Source organism: Triturus cristatus, chromosome 1_2 (genome assembly GCF_964204655.1).
Source record: "Triturus cristatus chromosome 1_2, aTriCri1.1, whole genome shotgun sequence".
NCBI lineage: Eukaryota > Metazoa > Chordata > Amphibia > Caudata > Salamandridae > Triturus > Triturus cristatus.
Window position 1 is genome coordinate 985,960,435 of NC_140580.1, and position 22,438 is coordinate 985,982,872.

At 46.7% G+C, this 22,438-nt stretch overlaps 1 protein-coding gene across 5 annotated transcripts in view; it reads right to left on the reverse strand.

Moving 5' to 3' along the window:
* Positions 1-22,438, reverse strand: part of TRAF2 (TNF receptor associated factor 2) — a 407,403-nt gene that overhangs the window by 165,106 nt on the left and 219,859 nt on the right. For all 5 annotated transcript variants that reach the window (XM_085610939.1, XM_085610956.1, XM_085610929.1 and 2 more), the window contains one exon: positions 19,027-19,125. In XM_085610939.1, coding sequence (XP_085467065.1) covers positions 19,027-19,125 — 99 coding nt within the window. The remainder of the gene's footprint in view (positions 1-19,026; positions 19,126-22,438) is intronic.

Below are 22,438 nucleotides of genomic sequence, written 5' to 3' on the forward strand. Positions count from 1 at the left end.
ACACCAGTATGAACGTCTGCAAATTATACTGGAAGGTGAGAGACTGCATTACGCAGTGAAAACAAACTGTCAGATCTGAACTGAAAACGATGAGTTCCATGTGTAAAGAGAAAGGGAAACTATAGCTTCGCATAGGTTTCAAAAGGAGAGCTGTACACAACGCCTAGAGAGAATGCTCCGTTCCCTATTAAAAGCAAAAGATGAGAGACTTGCCTTGACCCACGTGAGGCAAGATCACAAATGGATCCAAGTTTGCACTGGCTGCCGTATATAGCAGGCTTTTAACCTTACACAAGTGATCGGCGGAGAGCTTCAGGAAATGAATCAACTATCAACAGAAACGTGTAATAGGGGCCGATACACAAGGGTACTTGCACAATTAAGTGCCATTTAGGAGCAGAAATATCTCCATTCACAAGAGTAAACCAGTCAAAGATTCACAATTCTCAAATCTGCACTCATCTGAATTTATATTTGGCCTTACAATTGCAATTCCAAATGTGTGACAGAATTTTCTGTCTGACTAAATCAGTTAATGGCCTATGGATTTTTCAAAGTAGGAACAACTGCAAAGTGCGTGTACCACCTAAAAATGAGCAAATTTGAGTATACTACAATAATTTACAGGTAGTTTCTCCACACAGAAGATGATAGAAGATTTACTTCTTGAGGTAAAAGAAAATTTGTTTCGAGGGTGGAAAAGGAGAGATCAATGACCTTCAGAATGGAAGTCGTGGGGCTGTGAGCAATTAAAGTAGCCCTAAGCCTTTCATAGTAAATTTCCAAAACGATTCCTCAATGTTGTGAGTACCATGCAAATGGAAAAAGATCCCCAGAATTAGGAAGTGATTCGCAGGTCAATCAGAAAGCCTACAAAGCACGTTTCTGCAAAACACCTAGTGCAACCAAGGCAAACATATGTTCCCAATAACTGCTAGCCGTCTATGGAGGAAAGAGGGGGGTAAACTGTGAGAGAATGAAGTGAAGGAGCAGTGGAGCTATTATTTCCTTATACTCAGAGGAATAAAAACATTGGAATTTTATCTATGAGCCCTAGGGAAAATGGGAGGACAACCAAGAAAATAAGATACTGAAAGGTGGGAAAGGAAGCGATAGAGAGGGAAGCATAAAAGGGTTGATGGAAAAAGACAGGCATGGAAAATTCAGAGATCCCAAATGTGAAGGCATAGTCAGATTTCAACGGCACAGGAAGAGTATGATAGAACAGCATAGGGCACCACACCCATAGGAGATGCAGACCTTTAGTCTCACTCAAGCACTCATCAATCAAGTTGAGCAGTCACTCACAATAGACTGAGTTTAACACCTGGCAAAGAATGCTGGAACCAGAAATCAAAACGTTCTCTGATCACACCTGCCCTGTATTCAGAAAAGGTTTTGACAGTTGGAGATCTGCCTGAAATTCAGCCACCAAGGGCAAAACTCTTCTAAGGCAGACGCTCAGCACAAGGTAGACATTGGCTCCACATGTTTCATTTTCCTTGTATCATATGGAGAGCCCTGTGAATATTGCCCTTTCAGTGTGATTTTCATTTTTGTTTCCTTTTGACGTTTTTAGTATTATTTTATTGATGAAACATTTAATCTGAGCATTCCTGTGATTTTACTGATGTAACCTCTGGTAATGCCATCAGTGTAAAATGTAATGCAAGTTTCCTTTCTGTGATGTCATCAATATGCTAATTTGTTTTGAAAGATTTTGTAAACTTGTGATCTCTGCAGATGGCCAGGTCCTTAGAAAGGTGTGGGCTAGGGGCAACTACCATCTCACCCAGAGCACCAAGAGTGTATTTCATAAACCCGGGTTCAGAAATGAGCTGGAGTAACATTAAAGGGTGAGAGCAGATCTCAAAGCATTTTATAATAAATAATTGCGATGCAGGATGACTTGTCTGCAAACATCTGAGCCATATAAAGTCAGGATATCAAATAGAAATGCCATTTTTGAACTGTAGATAGAATCTGTTATACAAAACAAGAAATGTTAGTCTTACATTTGATTGTAGATCGAGAGTAAAAACGAGAATGACATGTAGACTGCAGATTAAAGACTATCTTTATATTTTGGTCTTCAGGACGAACCAATGGAAATGAGAGATGAGAATCGCAATCAATCAATCAATCAATCCATTTATATAGCGCGCTGCTCACCCGCAAGGGTCTCAAGGCGCTGGGGGGTGGGGGGGGGTGTCCGTTACTGCTCGAAAAGCCAGGTCTTTTAGCGTGTTAGAAAAGAGCTCCAAACCCGTGTCTATGCTTCTTTGAGTTGGCAGGAGGTGGAGGCATGCAGATAGTTCTCACGTTTGAAATGTTTTTAAAATAGCAACAGGAGCCAGGCCTACTCACGTTTCCCAAGGGATTAGCTGGGCACGACCAGATTAAGTCTTTAGCAAACATTAAAATGATGCATTGGTGCGATGTAAATCAAAGAAACGCAAGTTGTGCATTTTTAAGGTGCAGAATGCAGATCGGCATACTCTGACCCTACCATTCAAGAGAAACAAAGTATGCTTTTAATGTTATATTTTTATAAACTGTAAAAACAAACAGAAAAGACTCTTTCGTTCCACACTCAATAGTTGAACAAGTTCCATAAAATAACGGAACTTAATTCAGAGTACACTATGTAACACAGCAGAGCTTGATTTATGCTCGTGTTGGGCACCAACACTCATTCTTTGCGACCGGAACTTATTTTTCATTATCAGAGCAAGCGAGAAATTTGGCACTTCGACGGGAGGAAACACTAGGCCTTAGGATGACACCAATCGCATCCCAATGGGGGGAGATGCTGCGGGCCCTGCTACAATTAGATGGGGCAGCCCCGGCGAATGATAGAGGCGAGCTGAGGGAGCTGCGTTAGAAGCTAAGGGGATGCCCTGCCGGGTGGGGTATCGCGATGCTGAGTATTGCTGCTTTGACATAGATGATGAAACATGGTAACGCGCAGATTATAGTAGACACGACACTGTTGGTGGCGGGGGCAGGGAGGAGGGACCCGCTAGGAGAGGAGTTGAGAGGGGAGGGGCCCCTAGACACGTGTTGAGAGCTGCTGTTGGTTGTTATTTTGGTTGCTAAGCTATGGAGGAGACAGCTCCCCAGTTGCAGAGTGGGGTTATTAGAAATGTTTGGTTATCTGTTTGATGGCGCAACTGGAGAGTAAGCCGTTGGCAACCGAGATGGCTGTATTATAATTGCTACCTGGGATGAGACCGCAAAACGCGCACCACAGAGGTAGTTTCACTTGCAGCCTCAAAGCTTATAGCGGTAGGCAATGCTACATGCCACCTAATTGATACAGATTGTTATGATTGTTTGTAACTTATCACAAGTCTTTACCATGCTCTAAGTGTAACTGTGCACTCTGCTAATATGAGATGTATTGTATGATTACAGTTGCAACCTCAAGCAGATTTCTAAATAAATCAGAGCAAGAGAGAAATTGAGGAACAACATGGGCAAAGGAGGACGCGAAAGATGAGAAAAAGAGGAGAAAAAAGTGAGAAAGAAAGGAAAACTATGAAGGGAGAAAACAGGGATGAAAACCTTCAAGACTGGGATAAAGAGGCAGGAAGGGTAGAGAGTTGGAATATAGATGCGAGGGTGGAATCAAGCCTAGGCGGCCTTGGTATTTAGTAACTCAAGAAAACCTTTGGGCCCCTGCTCCTATTCATTTACAAACTAAACACTGTAAAACGGATAGATTTTTTTCTTCTGTTGAATACAGATTGCGAACCTGAGAAATTGATCAATCAATGCAAGTACATTTTGAGGATCTTAAAAAGCTTATTGTATCAATTTGCCTTCACCAAAGAGAATGGAGAGATAATCTGACAAAATATTTGCACTGGGAAATAACGTCATCAAAAGTTAAGTATAAAATATTGGTAGAATTTCAACTGGCAAGATTCCTGCACCACAAACAGCTTCTGAAAAGCAAAGTTTTGTTCAATACATTAATATATGCTCTAGGTTTGTTTAGCTGGTAAACCTGGGTAGTACACTAATGAACCTTTATGTCACAAACTCCAAGCCACAGGCAACCATTTGGGCACAACAAATTATCCTTGCAAGGTTCCTTACTCAAGCGACGCTTGACTACCAGCGTGAAGGTCTTGCCTTTTCCCTCTACTCACATGTCATGCCACATGTCATTGAAATACAATGAGCTCCCACCTAAAACTTTCAACAACCACAATCTGGGGAACTCCAGGTTCTCTAACTACCCTGCCTATACATCACTGTGGCCCCAACCACCCAAGAGAACAAGAGGCCTATCGATGAAACTAATCAGACTCCTTCCTCTATCCTCCTGCAGCACACCTCCCACTATCCACCTCTCACTTCCCGTCACCCCGGCTATTACTTACCTTCTCACTACTGATGAATCCATACTGCATATCACTACTCCCTCCTCTAAAGGATTTCATTTACTATCTAACCCTAGACCATCCACCTCCCTTTAAGCCCCTGTCAATTGAGGATAAGCTGGTAGACCTCAAGCATGATCTTCTACTAGTTAAAGCGGGCCTTCAGAACCTGTTACACTACTCTATGAAGATGGAGAAGCTATGGAATCTAATTATGACCTCTAAGTCTAATCAATCTTGTCATCCTGCAGTGGCTCCATAGGTTTACTGACCATTTAACTGAGGCTGACATTCACTCCCTTCTACTATCTTACAACGCCTCCCGTGATGACTCATCACCTGCTTCATTCGAGATGGAGTAGTTTCTTTTCTGTAACTCCAGTTCTGTAGTAGGGGTATCTCTGTTATAGTCATAATCTAGTGAATAGTCCCGCCCATGTGCGCGGACCCCGGAGCAATAAAAAATAATCTCTAAAAGGTGACAAATCATGCAGACCTGCATACACCTTTAAGAGAGAATTTAATTTAGAGACAGATAATGCAGCCTATACCCACAGGCTACACTGTCCAGTACTTCAACTAGAATTCCACCAAAATCCACAAACAGCACTGCCTGTCCAGTTTTTCTCCCCATAGGAAAAAACCCTGCCTCTACCAGCAAAAGCCTCTGGAATGATAGAGAGGAAGGAGTGGACAGACAAGCCCCATAGGCTGCCATTATGTGGCTTGGAACAGGATACTGTGCCTTTAAGAAAACTTTCCAGTTTTCCAGAACTTTCCCCAGTATCCCAGAATGCCCAGCAGGTCCCATTTACTTTCAGTTCTTTTTGAAGGCGTAGCACGCCAGACCTGTAGCATTCTCCATATGAATAAGTATCTCTCCACCGGGGAGGAGGGCGGGCGCTTATGACTATAACAGAGATACCCCTACTACAGAACTGGAGTTACAGAAAAGAAACTACTCCTTCTGTAGTAGGGGATCTCTGTGTATAGTCATAATCTAGTGAATAGAATGGCAAGCCCATCCCCACACAACAAAAGCGGTGGAGAACACATAAGACACAACCACTACTGTGCGAACAAATTTCGCAGCGAAGCCTGCCCAACCTGAGCATCTGCCCTGGCATCCGAGTCCAGACAGTAATGCGCAGCAAAGGTATGGACCGACTTCCAAGTGGCCGCCTTACAGATTTCCGCAATCGGAACATTACGCAGCAAAGCCGTCGTGGCAGCTTTGCCCCTGGTGGAATGAGCCTTAGGTTTACCCCCTAAGGTCTTATTAGCCTTTTGATAACACAACTGTATGCAGGACACAATCCACCGAGAGATGGACTGCTTAGAGGTCGCAAGACCAGTCCTGACTGAGCCATAATTAACAAACAATTGGTCAGACCTACGAATATCCTTGGTCTTATCCAGATAAAATTTCAACACCCTTCGGACATCCAGGGAATGGAGAGCCCTTTCCGCTGGTGAAGAGGGATTCTGAAAGAACGTAGGTAAAGTTATGGTCTGATTGACATGAAAGTCAGAGATAACCTTAGGAAGGAACTTAGGGTGAGTACGCATCACAACCTTAGCAGCATGAAACACAGTATAAGGTTCTTGACAACATAATGCCTGAAGTTCACTCACCCTGCGGGCCGATGTAATGGCCACTAGGAACGCCGCCTTCCAGGATAGGTGCTGCAATGAAGCCTTGTGAATAGGTTCAAAAGGCTCTCTCATCAGTCTGGACAGCACCACATTCAAGTCCCAAGAAGGCGAGGGAAGTCTGACAGGAGGGAACACCTTCTTCAAGCCTTCCAAAAAATCCTTCACCACAGGAATCTGAAAGAAGGACGTCTGTGAAGGGCACTTCCTGTAAGCAGTCAAAGCAGCCAGATGAACCTTAATGGAATGGAAATTAAGGCCAGACTGCGCCAGATGCAAAAGGTATGGAAGGATGACATCTTCCTTACATGTTGTCGGATCAAAGTTCTTGGACTTACACCAGATACAGAACCTCTTCCACTTGTAAGCATAGGATGTCCTAGTGGAAGGTCGCTTAGACTCCTTCAGAATGTCCATACAATCGTCTGGTAGATTCAGATGACCGTATTGCACTATTTCAGGAGCCATGCCGCCAAACTCAAAGACGAGAGGTTGGGGTGCACCATCCGCCCCCCGAACTTCGTGAGAAGGTCCGGCCTGCACGGCAACCGCATGTGAGGAAGGAGAGACCGGTGAAGAAGGTCCGTGAACCACCACTGCCTGGGCCACTCCGGGGCGATCAGGATCATCCGCGCCCTGGACTGGGACAGCTTGATGAGCACCGCCGGAATCAGGGGAATGGGTGGAAAAGCGTACAGAAAGCTGTTCGACCAATCGATCCATAGCGCATTCCCCAGCGTCCCCCGCTGGTAGTACCTGGATGCGAAGTCTCGGCATTTGCTGTTTTCGGCGGTGGCGAACAGATCTACGTCTGGAGTCCCCCACCTTGCGAAGACTTCTCCTAGTACTTCGTCGTTTATGACCCATTCGTGGTTTTCCTGAATCAGCCTGCTCAAGGCGTCCGCCTGAGCATTCTGCACCCCTGGCAGATGCGTGGCCGTGATCGTCAATCCTCGGGCCAGCAGCCAGCGCCAGATCGCCTGCGCCTCCTGCGACAGAGTGCGCGATCTCGACCCCCCCTGCTTGTTGAGGTAATACATCGTGGTTGTATTGTCCGTCTGTATCAGCAGCGAGTTGGTCTGGAAGGACGGAAGGAAAGCCTTCAGTGCCAGGAAGACAGCTCTGAGTTCCAGGAAATTGATGTGGTACGTCGATTCCAAAGGAGACCACTTCCCCTGAATCTGCAGGTCCCCGGAATGCGCACCCCAGCCCTGGAGAGAAGCATCCGTCACCACATTCGTCGTGGGAATGTCCTTGTGGAAGGGAACCCCCTTGAGGAGGTTTTCCGCCGAACACCACCACTTCAGAGACTGACGAGCATGTAGAGACAGTCGGATCTTGTCGTCCCAAGAGCCTGTCTTCTGATCCCACTGATCCTCCAAGCACTCCTGCAGTGGTCGCATCTGTAGACGTGCGTGCGGAGTGAGGAAGATACAGGAGGCCATCGCTCCCAGTAGAGACGACACCTTCCTCACAGTCGTCGATGGAGCAGTCCTGAGGTCCTGAGCCTTCCGAAGGAGTGATAACCGTCTCTCCTCCGAAGGAGACACGCTTGCTGACCGCGTATCTATGGAGGCCCCCAGGTACTGTATGCACTGTACCGGAGATGGGACCGATTTGGACATGTTGACGTGTAACCCCAGCTTGTTCAAGAGCTCGCACGTCCAACGGAAGTGTTCTTGCGCTTCCTCGAAGGATGACGCCTTGATCAGCCAATCGTCCAGATACGGGTAGACAAACACCTTGTTCCTCCGCAGGTGTGCCGCCACCACCGCCATGCACTTCGAAAAAGTCCTGGGAGCAGACTTTAGCCCGAATGGCAGTACCGTGTATTGATAGTGATTGGCGCCGACTTGGAATCGCAGGAACTTCCTGTGCTTCTGTGCTATGGGCACATGGAAGTACGCATCCTGTAGATCTATGGCACAGAGCCAGTCTCCCCGTTGCAGCTGAGGGTAAATCTGGTGCAACGATAGCATGCGAAACTTTTCTCTGCGAATCCACTTGTTTGCTTGTCGCAAATCCAGAATGGGCCTGAACTCGTTCTTGTCCTTCTTGCGAACGAGGAAGAACCGAGAGTACAGACCTCTTCCCCTTTGAGACAAAGGTACTTCTTCTACCGCCTTTTTTCTCAACAAGATGTCTGCCTCCGCCTGGAGCTCCCTCAGCTGGAAGCGAGAGCTGACCGGCGGAATCGCTGGAGGCGGGCTGATGAACCGAAGACTGTATCCATTGCAAACAATATTCAGCACCCACTTGTCCTGAGTAATTTTTCTCCACTCTGCCGGAAAAAATCGAATGCTTCCCCCCACTGGAGTGGGTAACGGTTGAGGGGGAAGTAACAGCTCAGGGCCGAGACCCGGCCGGGCCCTTGTTTGTGGTAGTAGCCTGCTGGCCACCTCTACCCCTCTGGCGCTTCTGGAAGGGCTTGCGGAACTGCTGCTGTTGTGGCTGCTGCTGTCCCGAGCCCTGCCCACGCCCTCGGCCCGACGACCCGAACCTCCTCTGGAACGGTCGTTTCTTTTTCTCGGCCTTCTCTAACCCGACGGCCGTCAGGGTTTCCGCTTCAGCCTTCATGCGGGCCATTTCATCGTCCGCATGCTTCCCGAACAGGGTTTCCCCCGAGAAGGGCAGGTTGGCCACTCTCTGCTGCGCCTCCGGCTTGAGGGACGTCAGGCGCAACCAGGAATGGCGCCGCTGGTGGACGCCATGACAGTAGGCGTGGGCGGCCAATAGCGATATATCCGCTGCTGCGCTGATCGTTTGGTTAGAAACCAGCATGCCTTCGCGCACCGTCTCCAAGAAGTCCTCCTTCTTGTCTCGTGGCAGGAGGTCCGCATATTGCTGCAGGGATTCCCACAGGGCCCAGTCGTAACGGCCCAACAACGCCCCTGCACTCGCCGCCTTCATCGTGGTGGCAGCGGTACCACACACCTTCCTGCCCGCAGAGTCCAGCCAGCGGCTTTCCTTGTCCGGTGGCACCGTGGAGGCCGGGGCGGTCGCATGTTGTTTTCTCGCCGCCGTCACGATAACCGAATCCGGTTTCGGGTCCCCTCTCAAGAATGACGGATCCGACTCCGGGGCCCTATATTTCTTCATGAGCCTGGACGGAGCGGCCTTCGCTGTTGCGGGAGTGAGGAACAGTTCCAAAGCTGGTTCCACCAGTCCAGGCACGAGAGGCAGGAGGGGGCGAGACAAGTGTCTTTTATGAAGCGTCTCAAATATCACGGACGTCGTGGGTGTTGGAACCGTCACCGTGATATTCAGCTTCGCAGCCCCTCGCAACAGCACCTCCTGGAACGAGACCAAGTCGTCCACCGGCGACACCCTAGTCCCCGGGGAGTCCGACAGCGTCGGGGAAAGGTCCCTGTCCGAGGAGCGCGACCTGGACCTATACCTTCTGCGGCGTCGTCTAGAGTCTGACGAGGATCGCCCTCGGCTCCGCGATCGTCGCCTCCTGTGAGAGCGGGAGCGCGACCTCTTCGGCTTAGGCCTGTCCGCCGGTCTCGCTGGTCCAGGCGACCGTGGGCGTCGTGGCTTCGGGGTCCCTTGCGGCGGAGTCGGGTACCGTGGAAGGGAAACCGACCTCGGGGGGACCGGCGGCGGTACCGCAGGAGTGCTTGGCAGCAACAGAGGCCGGGGTGGCGGAGACAGAGTCCGCGGCCGCGGAGGAGGCGGTGGAGGAAGTGGAGACGGTGGTGGAGGAGGTGGCGGTGGTGGTGGTGGTGGTGGAGGAGGCGGTGGCAGAGGTGGGAGAGGAGGAGGCGACGGAGACCTCCGAGGCGGGGTATACACCACTGAGTACACCGATCCCGGCGACTCTCTCTTCCTCGACGTCGACGTGTGCCTCGACGTCGACCTGTGCCTCGACGGCGATCTTCTCGGCGTCGATCTCCTCCTCGGCGTCGACTTATGTCTCGACGGCGACCTCCGCCTCGACGGCGCCCTCCGCCTCGACGGCGACCTCCGCCTCGACGGCGACCTCCGCCTCGACGGCGACCTTCGCCTCGACGGCGACCTTCGCCTCGACGGCGACCTTCGCCTCGACGGCGACCTTCGCCTCGACGGTGATCTTCGCCTCGACGGCGATCTTCGCTTTCTCGACGTCGATCTCCTTCTCTTCATCGACGGCGAGCTGCGATCCCTCGACGCCGAACGCCGACGCCGGGTCTTCTCTCGACGTCGACCGCTGGACGCAGTCGAAGACGGCGTCGTCGCCGACGACGCCGATGTAGTCGACGGCGGCCTATTCAGGTCCCTCGACGGCGATCGTCGACGCCGTTTCTCCCCAGAGCCCTGGGGAGACGGCGAACAGACGGTGGTCATCCTCCTCGACGTCGCCGTCGACGCCCTCGACGTCGACGGGGAGCGGGAGCGCTTACTGGTCTTCCTGCCCCTGGGGAGCCCCCCAGAGGCCTCAGCATGGGCCAAATCAGCCCCTCCAGACCCACCTGGTGCCTTCAGTCTTCGCTCCTCCAGAGCTTGAAGCCTGCTCTTCATCCTGTCCCTCAGGGTTCTTGCTGAAAACGAGTGGCAGATGGTACAGCTTTCAGGCACGTGGGACTGGGGAAGGCAAGCTATGCACACCTCGTGTGGGTCAGTTTTAGCCTTCTTTCGACCACATTCCGGGCACTTGTCGAACAAGCCAGGCATGTTGACAGTACCAGCTACTAAACACAAGAAAAAGTGACAAAAATTGCCAAAATCTCAATGAAAAACCTTGAAAAAGGTAGAGCTCAATGCTCCAGGGTCCTGCTAGCAGGAGCCGGAAAAAAGAACTGAAAGTAAATGGGACCTGCTGGGCATTCTGGGATACTGGGGAAAGTTCTGGAAAACTGGAAAGTTTTCTTAAAGGCACAGTATCCTGTTCCAAGCCACATAATGGCAGCCTATGGGGCTTGTCTGTCCACTCCTTCCTCTCTATCATTCCAGAGGCTTTTGCTGGTAGAGGCAGGGTTTTTTCCTATGGGGAGAAAAACTGGACAGGCAGTGCTGTTTGTGGATTTTGGTGGAATTCTAGTTGAAGTACTGGACAGTGTAGCCTGTGGGTATAGGCTGCATTATCTGTCTTTAAATTAAATTCTCTCTTAAAGGTGTATGCAGGTCTGCATGATTTGTCACCTTTTAGAGATTATTTTTTATTGCTCCGGGGTCCGCGCACATGGGCGGGACTATTCACTAGATTATGACTATACACAGAGATCCCCTACTACAGAACCAAACTATTCCCTCCAACCCGCTTAGAGAACCCAGTGTCAATCTCAGAACTATGAACAAGGATAATTTATTACCCATCTCCACTTCACCCCTAGAAACCGTAGTAACTAAATCTCATATCAAATCAATGCTTTTTAACTGCAGGTCAGCAGTAAGGAACACAGTCGATATAGCCGACCTCATACTTACGCAAAAATTGAACCTACTGATCCTAACTGAAACTTGGCTCAATGACTTCTCCTCACCAATTCTGGACATCTTTGTTCCCCCTCCGAATACAACATCATCAGACTGGATAGACCGGTTAAAGTTGGGGGCGGTATAGCATGCATCTTTCGCTCCAGGGTGACTGAGACATACACAAACTGCTCCGATGTCCACCTGTGAACACTTGGGTATAGAAATCTGGAACAATGACAAGATAGTCTGTACACTCTACACGATCACCCCCCAGGTGATAATCTTTTTATCGAACAAATAATGGACACCATTTCCTCTAACTGAGTAACATCATAACCATATCTTTCTTGGGGATTTCAACTTACACTGGAACAACACAAATCATCCCTTACTGTGCACCTTCAAGGCTTTCCTCTAGGACCAAAACTTCACCTATTTTCACAACGGACCTATCCACAAGGATTTCACCCTTGATTTAATCATTGATAAAGATAACATTATTCAATTGGATGGCATATCACCTTGTGACTGGTCAGACCACTACCTAATATCTTTTCTCATCTTGGATAGGGTGCTTATTAGACAGGGACAACCACGTAAGACCAAACAATGGGTAAGAGATCTGAGGAACATCAACCTTAATGATCTAACCTACAATAGCAATAACCTACTTCCTCTGCCCCCCAATATGACAAGTCTGGATGACCCTACTGAACTCTATATCTACTCCACGACTAATTTATGGAGGAGAGGAGTTGGCCTAATGGCTAGGGTGGTCGACCTCGAATCTAGGGGACCGGGTTCGAGTCTCGGCAAGGACGCTGAACATCCTGTGATTCTAGGCCAATCACGTAACCTCCCCGTACCTAACAAAAATGAATGTGTCCTCATGTAACGCGACTGGTGCTCATGTAAAGCGCTCTGATACCCGATACCTTTGGGTCAAGTTTGCGCTATATAAAACTCGGTAACCAAAAAAAAAATTGCTAGACGACATTGCTCCAAAACTGCTGAAAAGGATTCACAGCAAGCACTCCAATCCCTGGTTTAATTGCTCCCTTAACCAGTAAAGATGCAAACTGAAGTTGTCGGAGAGACCATGGAGAAACTCTCCTACCATAACAAACATCAAGCAGTTGAGGGTGACAAGAAGTGCGTACAACAAACATCCATTGTGCAAAAGCTAATCACTTTAAATCACAGTAAGACAATGCCAAAAATAGACCCCAAAAAAGTCTTCGAAATCAAACAAGCAAAGCACTCAACTAACTAGCATTCTACACTTAAGGATTCACTCACGGGCATTGAGAAGTTCTCTACACATTTCAGAAAAAAGAGACTAGAAATATTGAACTAGAACGACAACTCACCATACTAAATAAACATTTTCAGACCCAGCCCCCTTCCTCCCCATGGTTACTTTTGGTGAGGTCCCCTCTTTCTGGCTTTATGGAGTATACTTTAAAAAATAATGCATAGTGGAATACCTTTTCACTACCAGATGATGCCAAACTACTCAAAATTATAACTTCAGTAAAACCTTAAAATCATTCCAATGATCCCCTGCCACGCCAAGTGCTTCAAAGAGCTTACATCTTCCGTGCACCCACTCTGGTCTAAGATTGTCCACAAATGTCTCATGCAGGGCTTGATTCCCGACAGCCTCAAGACAGGACCCCAATCCCAAAGAAGCCTAATGCAGTCTTATCTGATCCTAACAACTTCCTGCTCAATTTCTAATATCATGACTTCTAGCCAATCTACTTGAGAAATGCGTTCACACACAACTCTGTATTCACATCAGTTTCAACTCCTGGACCAACACCAATCGGGTTACAGATCAAGACATAGTACTGAAACTACCCTAACACACATTGTCGAGGATGACCTGAGGTTACTTGACCAGAACAAACTCTGCCTACTTATACTTCTTGAGCTCTCCTCGGCATTCGACACAGTCAAACATGACAACTTAATTTATCTTCTTGAAAAAAAGGATAGGGTTATCTGGTCCAGTTTTAACTTGGTTTTGCCTCGTTCCTACTTAACAGAAAGCAAAGAATCAAAGTCAACCATTCCCTGTCTAACACTACGCCAGTCTCAATTAGAGTGCCTCAAAAGGGATCCGCACTCTCGCCCATGCTTTTCAGCCTATTCATGGAACCACCCACCAAAATTCTTAAGTGCTATAACATACAATATCACATGTATGCCGATGATACCCAATTGTACTTGAAAAGGTCTTCACCGGATGATATCAAAACTCTTAACTCTGGTCTTCTGAAAACAAAACATTGCCTAACTCACAACCACCTGATGCTAAATACACTCAAGACGGAATTCCTGCTGATTGCGCCCCAAAATCACTCTGCCCTCATTCAGGACTGGCTCAAACAACTAACGGTGTTCAACTGCACTTCTTGTGTTGTGGACTGCAATAAATCATTAGGCATAACTCTGTACAAACATCTGAATATGCAAGACAACATCAGTGCCACAACTAAAGGAGCCGATCACCAACTCAACACATTAAGGAAAATCAAACCGTTTCTGCAACCTGATGACATGCAGCTAGCAGTCCAATCTCTAGTCATTTCCCACATAGATTACGGAATTGTGATCGTGGCTGAGCTACCAAAAGCTCGATTGGCCATAAGGAACAAGTTGGAGTCTCTTGGGGTCCAAAACCCTGTGCTTCTTGAGAATCACAAAGTGCTTGGAATAGCAACCATGGCTCCTTCCACCTCAGGCACTATTTCAGTCACTCCCTTGGTCAGCAACATCACCACCTCTTGGTAAAGAATAAAGGAACGATCCTCCTGATGTCAGAGCAAAAACTGGAACGATACGCTGCACACTAGGGGAAGGGCATAACTGACAAAATATTTGAAGGACCTATTGGTCTCACACAAAAGTGATAGTGGGGAATACAATTCCTGGTTTTATCGGCAAACGGCTCCAAATGACCAATGAAGGGGAAATTACAAGATGATTGATAACAACGGAGGACTACCACTTCTCCTACACCCCTCTCTCCCCTGGAAGCTGTGAAAAGGTGGCAAAGTACCTCGAATAGCCTCAGAACTTCAAATACTGTTGGTGGAATTGGCAGGTGGGTGAAGTAACCCCAAGGACCAAACAGTAGCTTTGCTGTCCTTAAAGCATTCTATTGTAGAATCTGTATTTTCACCAGTCAAGCCCCATATCTATATCTGAGGCTTGGAACCCCTCAGAAAACCTGCTGGCATGCATCTAAGCATGCCATCTAATGCACAGTAGTGCCCATTACCAAGCAACACAATCTGCGGTATCCAGGCCAAACATCAAAGGTTATTTCGCCATATCCTGGCAACCCGGAACTGTTTATGCAATGGGGTGTCAGAAATCTTTCAGCAAAGCAAACAAATTTGCACCCGCCACGCCAGAGGGTATGAGTATGGCTACCAAAGAGACAAACAGCATTCAAGGATCGAAGTGCTAGGGTTATCAATGAAAAGACTACTGCCCATTGTGCCCCATTTCTTTGATTCCATTTCTGATGGAGCAGTAGGAAAATAATTCAGATTACATTTGTTGAAAGAGATCCGAACTATGAGGCTCTCAGCAGCTGGATTCTGCTTTCGAAAAGTAGGTCACCTGGAGCGGTGCAGTTTTGCAAATGGGTGAATCACAGACTGGGTCGAGCAAGTTTTGCACCAGGGTGATAAGGGGCTCAATCAGGGCTTCATTAAATACTAATAAGGGTTTTGATGTAGAGGGGAAGGACACCAAAGTTCTGTAAGAAAGTTTACCTTGGGCTCCACTGGGGGGAGGTGAGAATCTAACATTTCTGGGGCTCTGCGAGCAACCACCACAAAAGAGGTGCTCACAATGAAGACTAATAGCACCACTTGCCAGCACACAGGTTTCAAGATCCAGCCTGGCATATGGGGAGATTTACAAGGTGAGAAAACACAAGGCAAAGAATCTGAGGTTAAAAGTATCCATCAAAAGGAGACTTGCTTATCAACTCCTCATGCTATCAGATAATTAGGGGCTCATTTAGAGACTGGGAGATAGGGTACTTCACTGCAAATGTGGCAGAGTGCCATGTCCACAAAACTGAAAGTACATTCACTCAATTTGGAATAATGCAAATCGTCATGTTTCCAACTGCAGTGCCCTGCGCTAGTTCTGGGGATCTGCCAGTGGTAACCTTAGATCAATGGCTCAAACAAGTTTGGGCTGTTGGTCTAAGTAACTTAGCGCAGACGGTCTGATGTACATTTTTCCTGTTCTGAATGGCCAGGAAAAGCCTGGTGGTTCCGAACAGAAAGAATTAAAAAGGACGCCCAAAAGCTGCAACACAACTCCCAGGGCGCCACTGTGATTCATTTTTTGTTTTACAAAAACAGCCTCCAGCTGAAGGCAGACTGAGTCCTCTAAATATTGTGAGTAACAGTCTTCCAAGGCAGCAGACATTATTATGTCTGTTCCCTGGTGGACAGTGGGCTGACCACCAAACTTTAAATTAGGCCCTTATTTATTTACTTCAGAAAATTGTGACTGTTGATTTGGAGAAATTTGTAAGTGATGAAGTTGTTTTGTGTATGTTTCATGACTACAGAGGCAGCCATTTAAGGGACTCGAGACCAAGAGTGATGCAATCATATTTTTGGGAATTAGAGAGGATACATGCAGCAGACTGAAGAATGGCTGTAAGGGGAAGACCACTGAGGTGAGTACACCTATAGTAAAATCTAATTATTATAGAGCTTACACTCATACAGAAATGTACTCCAGTAGCAATCATCTATTATGATCATCCTTTTTCTGCCATTAACACAATGGAGATGCAGGTCATATAAATATTAAAATGTTGCACAATGTCGCAGTGCTCGATACAGTCTCAATATGATTACAGAATAATGAAGAAAAAACTGAAAAAAAAGATGTTTGCCTGTCACTAAGAGTAGGGAGCTGGCTCTTTATGTAGTATACCCAAAAGAGGTTTACTCTGCAATGAGGCCAGATATCCCTTATAAGAGGACAGGGCCTTGCTCTAGCAATCTCAAGGTGCTCTCTTAGGGGTAGTGTGGTCGAGCAACCTGAGGCTTATCAGAGGTGTTAAATATTTAAAGCACACCCAGTCAATAAATGATGCCCACAACTCAAAAACAAGATTTAAACCAATTTATAGAAATAGCATGTATCTTTATATAATATTTGGCACCAAAATCATTATGATCAGGTAAGTATGTTTCAAGGTAGAAATATTTATAGCTTTCAAAAGTCAACAGTGCAATTTTCAGAGGTGGCAATATTATAATATAGAGGGGAAACAAATGCTGCATACAAGTTCTTCACAGTGACTTACGAGACCAATCTCCTGGACTTAAGATGAGTATGGGGGCAAGGTCCAAGGTAGCACCAACAGGTCACCTCGGGCAGTACTGGGGTGGCCGGGTAGATGGAGCAATACAGCGTCAGGTTCATCGTTGGAGTCAATGGAGCTCGGTCTGGTCACAAAGAGGATGCAGATTTGGGGGCAAATCCGGCTGAACCAACAAGGAGTCTCAGGTCTCACGATGCTAGAGGACGTGGGAATACAATGCTCGGGATGTGGGGACACATTTGGCACTCTTCTCCTTGGGCCGGGGCGGCAGGGTACAGAGTTGTCCTGAGGCGTCAGGTTTCTGTCACCAGAGACACTCGCTGTAGAGGAAGCCTACACAAAGAGGCTGCAGGCAGCGTCTGGATGTCCACAGCTGGGAAAACCAAGGTGAACTTTGAGCCTGGAGAGTCTGGGGACCCAGTTGGCTCCATTGGTCCACTTCAACTCGGGCTAGGGGGTACAGGTGCAGTTATGCTTTTTGGTGTCAGGTTTTTGGCAATCCAGAGTCCTCGCAGCTCTTCTGGGGTGCCCAAAGGCTGCAGGGATGCAGATCCGCTACTCAACAGGAGTTCCTGGGTCTTAGTTGAAAGCTAAAAGTCCTCCCAGGCTTTTGAAGGCACATGCAGCTGCCGTTAGCGCAATTTTCGAGGACATCCTGACAGGCTAGCAGGGTTGGCGCCAAGTCAGTTGCTGGTCTTCCGTTCTTGCGACTCTTCAGCGTCAGTCTTCTTTTTTCAGGTTGGCAGGATCTGCATATTTGGAGCCAGGGGCTCCCCTGGATACTAAATTTAGGGTAGCTAGGGGAGTGTAGGGTAGTAGCCAATAGCCTCCTTACCCCTGGGATCACAACACCCCCTATATGACCACTTCCTGTCGGAAGTGGGCATAACCCTGTCACAAAGTACCTAATTCTGCCATCACAAAGATGGCAGACTCTGAAATTTCATGTCCACATCAGGTAGCCCACCTTAGTGGTGGAACTAGCTTGAGGGTGAATACGCCTCTCGGTCTACTATTTTTCCCACCTGTTCAGGTGCCAAATGGGCCCTCAGCAGGGTGGTGGGTGGCATCTCTCTGAAGGAAGCTAGATGTGCATACCTAAGGTGGCAGGCTCTTTGAAGCCCCCTGCCTTGGAATGCAAATGTACAGGTTATCCTGCTGAAAGGAGTCTGAAATACCCTCTACCGGATCAGGCTTTGTTCCTGACCTCCTGAGAGCATTGCCCCTTACGCCTGGGGGTGAGAAACTCGTCTCTGGTGTAAAGATGGTCAGGACCAGTCAGCCAGCACACTAGTAGTCAGGGGGCTCCTTAGAAGTGCCCTCTGGGTGCATGTATTAATAAACCCATCACTGGAATCAGTGTGGCTTCATTATTACAAGATGTTTCATACCAAACATCTTTGGTTTCATTGAAGCTGGGGAACTCGTTTTCACCAGTGTCCATCCAGCACATGCACTTAAAATGGCTTCCCTGTCCACTTGGACTGTCAGTAAGTGAACTGGCCAGCTCAGGGGCATACCTGGTCATGCAGATATCTCAACAAATGCAGTATAGTGCACCCTGCCTTAGGGCTGCAAGGCCTGCTGTAGGGGAGACTTACATATACTGCATGCAGGGTCTGTAGGCATGGCACAGAAGGCTGTGTGCCATCTCATGTTTTCACTCTTGTCTGCACCAAGACACACAGCCTGCAATAGCAGTCCGCATGAGTTAGGTTAGGGGTCCCACAGGGTGGCACAATACATGCTGTAGCCTTTAGGGACCCTCTTTGGTACCCATGCCCTAGGTACCTGGGGTGCCATTTACTAGGGATTTATAGTGGTGCCAAAAGTATTGCCAATTGGGGGAACAATTATACAGTTTTGGGAAAGAGATCTGGCACTGGGGACCTGGATAGCAGGAACTTCAAGTCAAAATTGCATCGAATATCAAGTAAAAAGTGGGAGTGACCATATCAAAAAGGGTAACATTCCTACACTAAGTGTATAGATAATTTTCTTGATGTGTTACTGAGCCTAAAAAATGTAACAAAACAGAGTAGCTGAAATGACAAGAGCTGCATATCCTTAGCTTTTACCACTGCTTACATGCATGAATGAATGGATTGAATATATCAGCCAACAGCAACAGACATTACTGTCTAAGAACATGCATGCAATTCATAAAAACAAGACACAGTAAGGTTGCAGCGATACATGCTTTTGACTAACCTCATAATCTTTAATCGTACCCTTCCAAGGGCATCCAGAACTGGGACAAACAGCAGGCAGACTTTCCACCTCTCGACGAGCTGCATTGTCTGGGAATGCCTTTGAAAGAAAACAGAATATCAAAAATGACTCCATAACCCATGGAATAAACTAGACACAATAGCACTGAGTTTATCAAAGTACTTTATCCAGACCCTGTGCATCACAAACAGCAAATAACCTGCTTTCATCCAGGTTATGCCTTTAGGAAGGTGCTGGGCCTGCCAGGCTCCGAGGAGGCCACCATTTGTAGATGCACAAAGCTTGTGCTCTTTTCGTGTCACCCCAGTCTTCCACTGGTGGTGCTGAGACTCCAAAGCTCTGGTGAACATCAGGGAAGTGGTAGACCCTTCCTCTAATAGACTGCAGGGTGAGAGGCACTCCAATTCCAAAGTCAGAAAGTATTTCGCAGCTTCATTTGGTGATCGGAGGTTTCAAAATGGCACTACAGGCGACAGTTGCAGATCTCAACAGCGACACCAGGAAGGGCAATTGTTAGCCCTATACGTGGAGGAGCTGCAAATATTGCCTTGGAGTCAATGAGTGTATTGGAGACTCAGGGGCCTCTGTGTCTGGACCGATGCAGCATGGGTAAGTGGAGAAAATAGGAACAAAGCAGCACTAGACAATTTCACTCAGGAGATGATGTCCCCTGGAAGAAATGTGTCACATTAGAACAGTAAGATGGACAGGGACAATCTGGAGAGCATTTCAGATCCAAGTTTTACTCTGCACACTTTATGTATATTATTATTTGTGCAGAACAACTTAATCGGAGCCTCAGAATCATCGTAGGACTGCTATTCCTTCATTTTAGAGGATCTGTAATTAGTGAATGTGTGGAGACAAGATGAGGGGATGCCTAAGAGGGACAGGAATGACTTCTGTACACCAAATCATTTTATGGGCTTTTTCAGGGGATGGGGTCTCTGGGGCCAAATTGGCCCAGGGAGGGAGGACACAGTCCCCCTCCCCACAAAATGTGCCAGGCTCCAGGAGAAGGGGGTCCTTGGGCCGAAATTTGGCACGTTGTTGGAATCAAGAATGACCACCCACTATATGGTGGTTAAAAATATGGCTCCTTCATGCAATAAAAAAATTACCAGGCTTGATTGCTAATCAGATGCCCCTCTTTGAGAAGACGACAACCATTTGGAACATATGAGAGAAGCCCATTGGTAAGATGGAGAATGGCGAGTCAGGGTACCAATCCAGAAAGAAGAAGTGAAGGGAAGCATGCACAGGATGTCTGGTTCATTTGCTGAAAGCAAAGTGGTAGAGGAAAGAGTAGTGGAGTGACAGAATGGTACATACTTCATATTGGCTATCCTGGATCATGTGATGTTTAGCAGAAAAAGGACGAGCTGAATGGTTGAACTGTCTACTCTGTTTAATATATTGATAGATAATACTATATTGTTTTGCTAATATCATGATGTAATTAGTACTCTTGGAGATGAACATTATCTTTTTCCCAGGCCTGTATATCTGTGTTGCGTTGTATTTAATTATATTGAAAACGTAAAAAGTGGTGAATTAAAAATAAAATGTATGGTTGCATAATACCCTTCCTAAGCAGTGCTCCTTGGAGGACTCCAGAAGATATTCTCTAATTGATGTAAGATTAAACCTTCCAAGGGTAGCAACTTGTTCCTCGGGGCAGAGTCCTAGCCTTCATATGTTATGTGGTTAAACTTAATTATACAATGAGTGTAGGTATCCGTGATATAGCCTATTTTCGTACATCTCTCCTACAAGCATGCGTATGTGCAGTTACACATGGGGCAACATGGGTTGAGCAGTCTCTGTTAGATAGGCATGAACAAAAAACACTCCCTAAAAGGCCACACTGCCGTCACACACTTTCAATTTATCCCTGCACAAGAATTTCTTGTTTATGGTTATTAAGACTTACTGCTTTTTGCACCAACATGTACCAAGGTACAGCACAATCCTAGGGTTCATGCACAGCATTCAAATATTCCCAATATAGATCACGTAACAATAACACTCTATTCTATACATAGTACTCCCATGGAGTAGTGTGCATTTTGTCTCTGGAGCCTGGCACATTTTGGCTCTTTGTCAGAGTTATGCACTCTATATAAATGTAACTACAAAAAATATAAGAAACCAAAGGACTGTGGTAGCCTTTTTGTGATGACCAGTTTTATCAGCTATTGAGCTTTTCTAAGCCTGGAACTAAAAGAGTCTGGTACTACTAGCTAATTTAGCATCCTCATTGCTTGGTATATGTAGGGTCTTTTATGTGAATCAAACTAACACAGAACATCCAGACGGTACATAACATAGTAATTCTATATATATTTAATGTGAATATTGATTCCCCAGGAATGTGCAGTGGAGGAGAGAGGGTATTGAAAGACTGCATAATATGGGGTTTAGATTAGTAATCACTTGCTATGTTATGCAAAACTAGATATAAACATCAGAGCACAGTACAATAGAATGTAAAGGTACAGGAGTGGACAAGTAGGACTTGCATACAAATGGGAGGGTTGTAAAGGAGAGCATTGGAACGGATTCCCATAGTTTTAGTAGACAGCAAGAGAAGTGCGGTCTTCTACTCACTTCCCTCTTGCATTTAGTTCCCTTGTGGCTGACAATATGCTGGATGCTTGTGCTGCTTTCATTGCTGGAGAGCTGGATTGTCTCCTGTGTCTTCGTAGCAAAGTGATTCTAGAAGCCTATGCCACATTTCATGGGAAATCGGAGGGACCTTGCAATTTTGGAAAATAGGTGTGGAATATTGCATTGCTCTTTGGAGTGAACCTTTCTTGTACTTGAGCTTTTTTCCTTTTATAGGCAATCAAGACTAATTATGTTTTCAATGGGTCCACATTAAAGTCAGCCTTTGTCCAGACTTGAAGGTGGCTGAACTGCCATATGAGAGAGACTTCAAGTAGACATGCGTTATCTGCGTAGCCTGATAATTTGGACAACTTTGGATATTCCAATGAATAAGCACTATCCTCAGTGCTTCCATAGAGAGATTTAATACAGCAAGTCCTACATTAGAATCTTAGAGTAGGTTACAGGTCACTGTGGTGGTACGTTCTGATCATAATAGGTTCATGTGGATGTACCGATATCTATTGGTCACATCAGAAGAATATGACTCATGGGTGCGACTAAGTGACAGTTAATAGATCACCCTAAGTTCTGCATTTCTGGTAATAGAAATCACACCCAGTTCAAATTAAAGCAAGGTCTGGTTGCATGTATTCTAAGTTCGCAAAACGGGACTGTAAAACAGGAAATGTATGAGCTGAACTGGTGAGTTCAATAGTCAGTCAACAAAATTTAAAAGAAGTGTCGCTTTTTCTTTGGATTTGTTCTGACAGAGGCATTC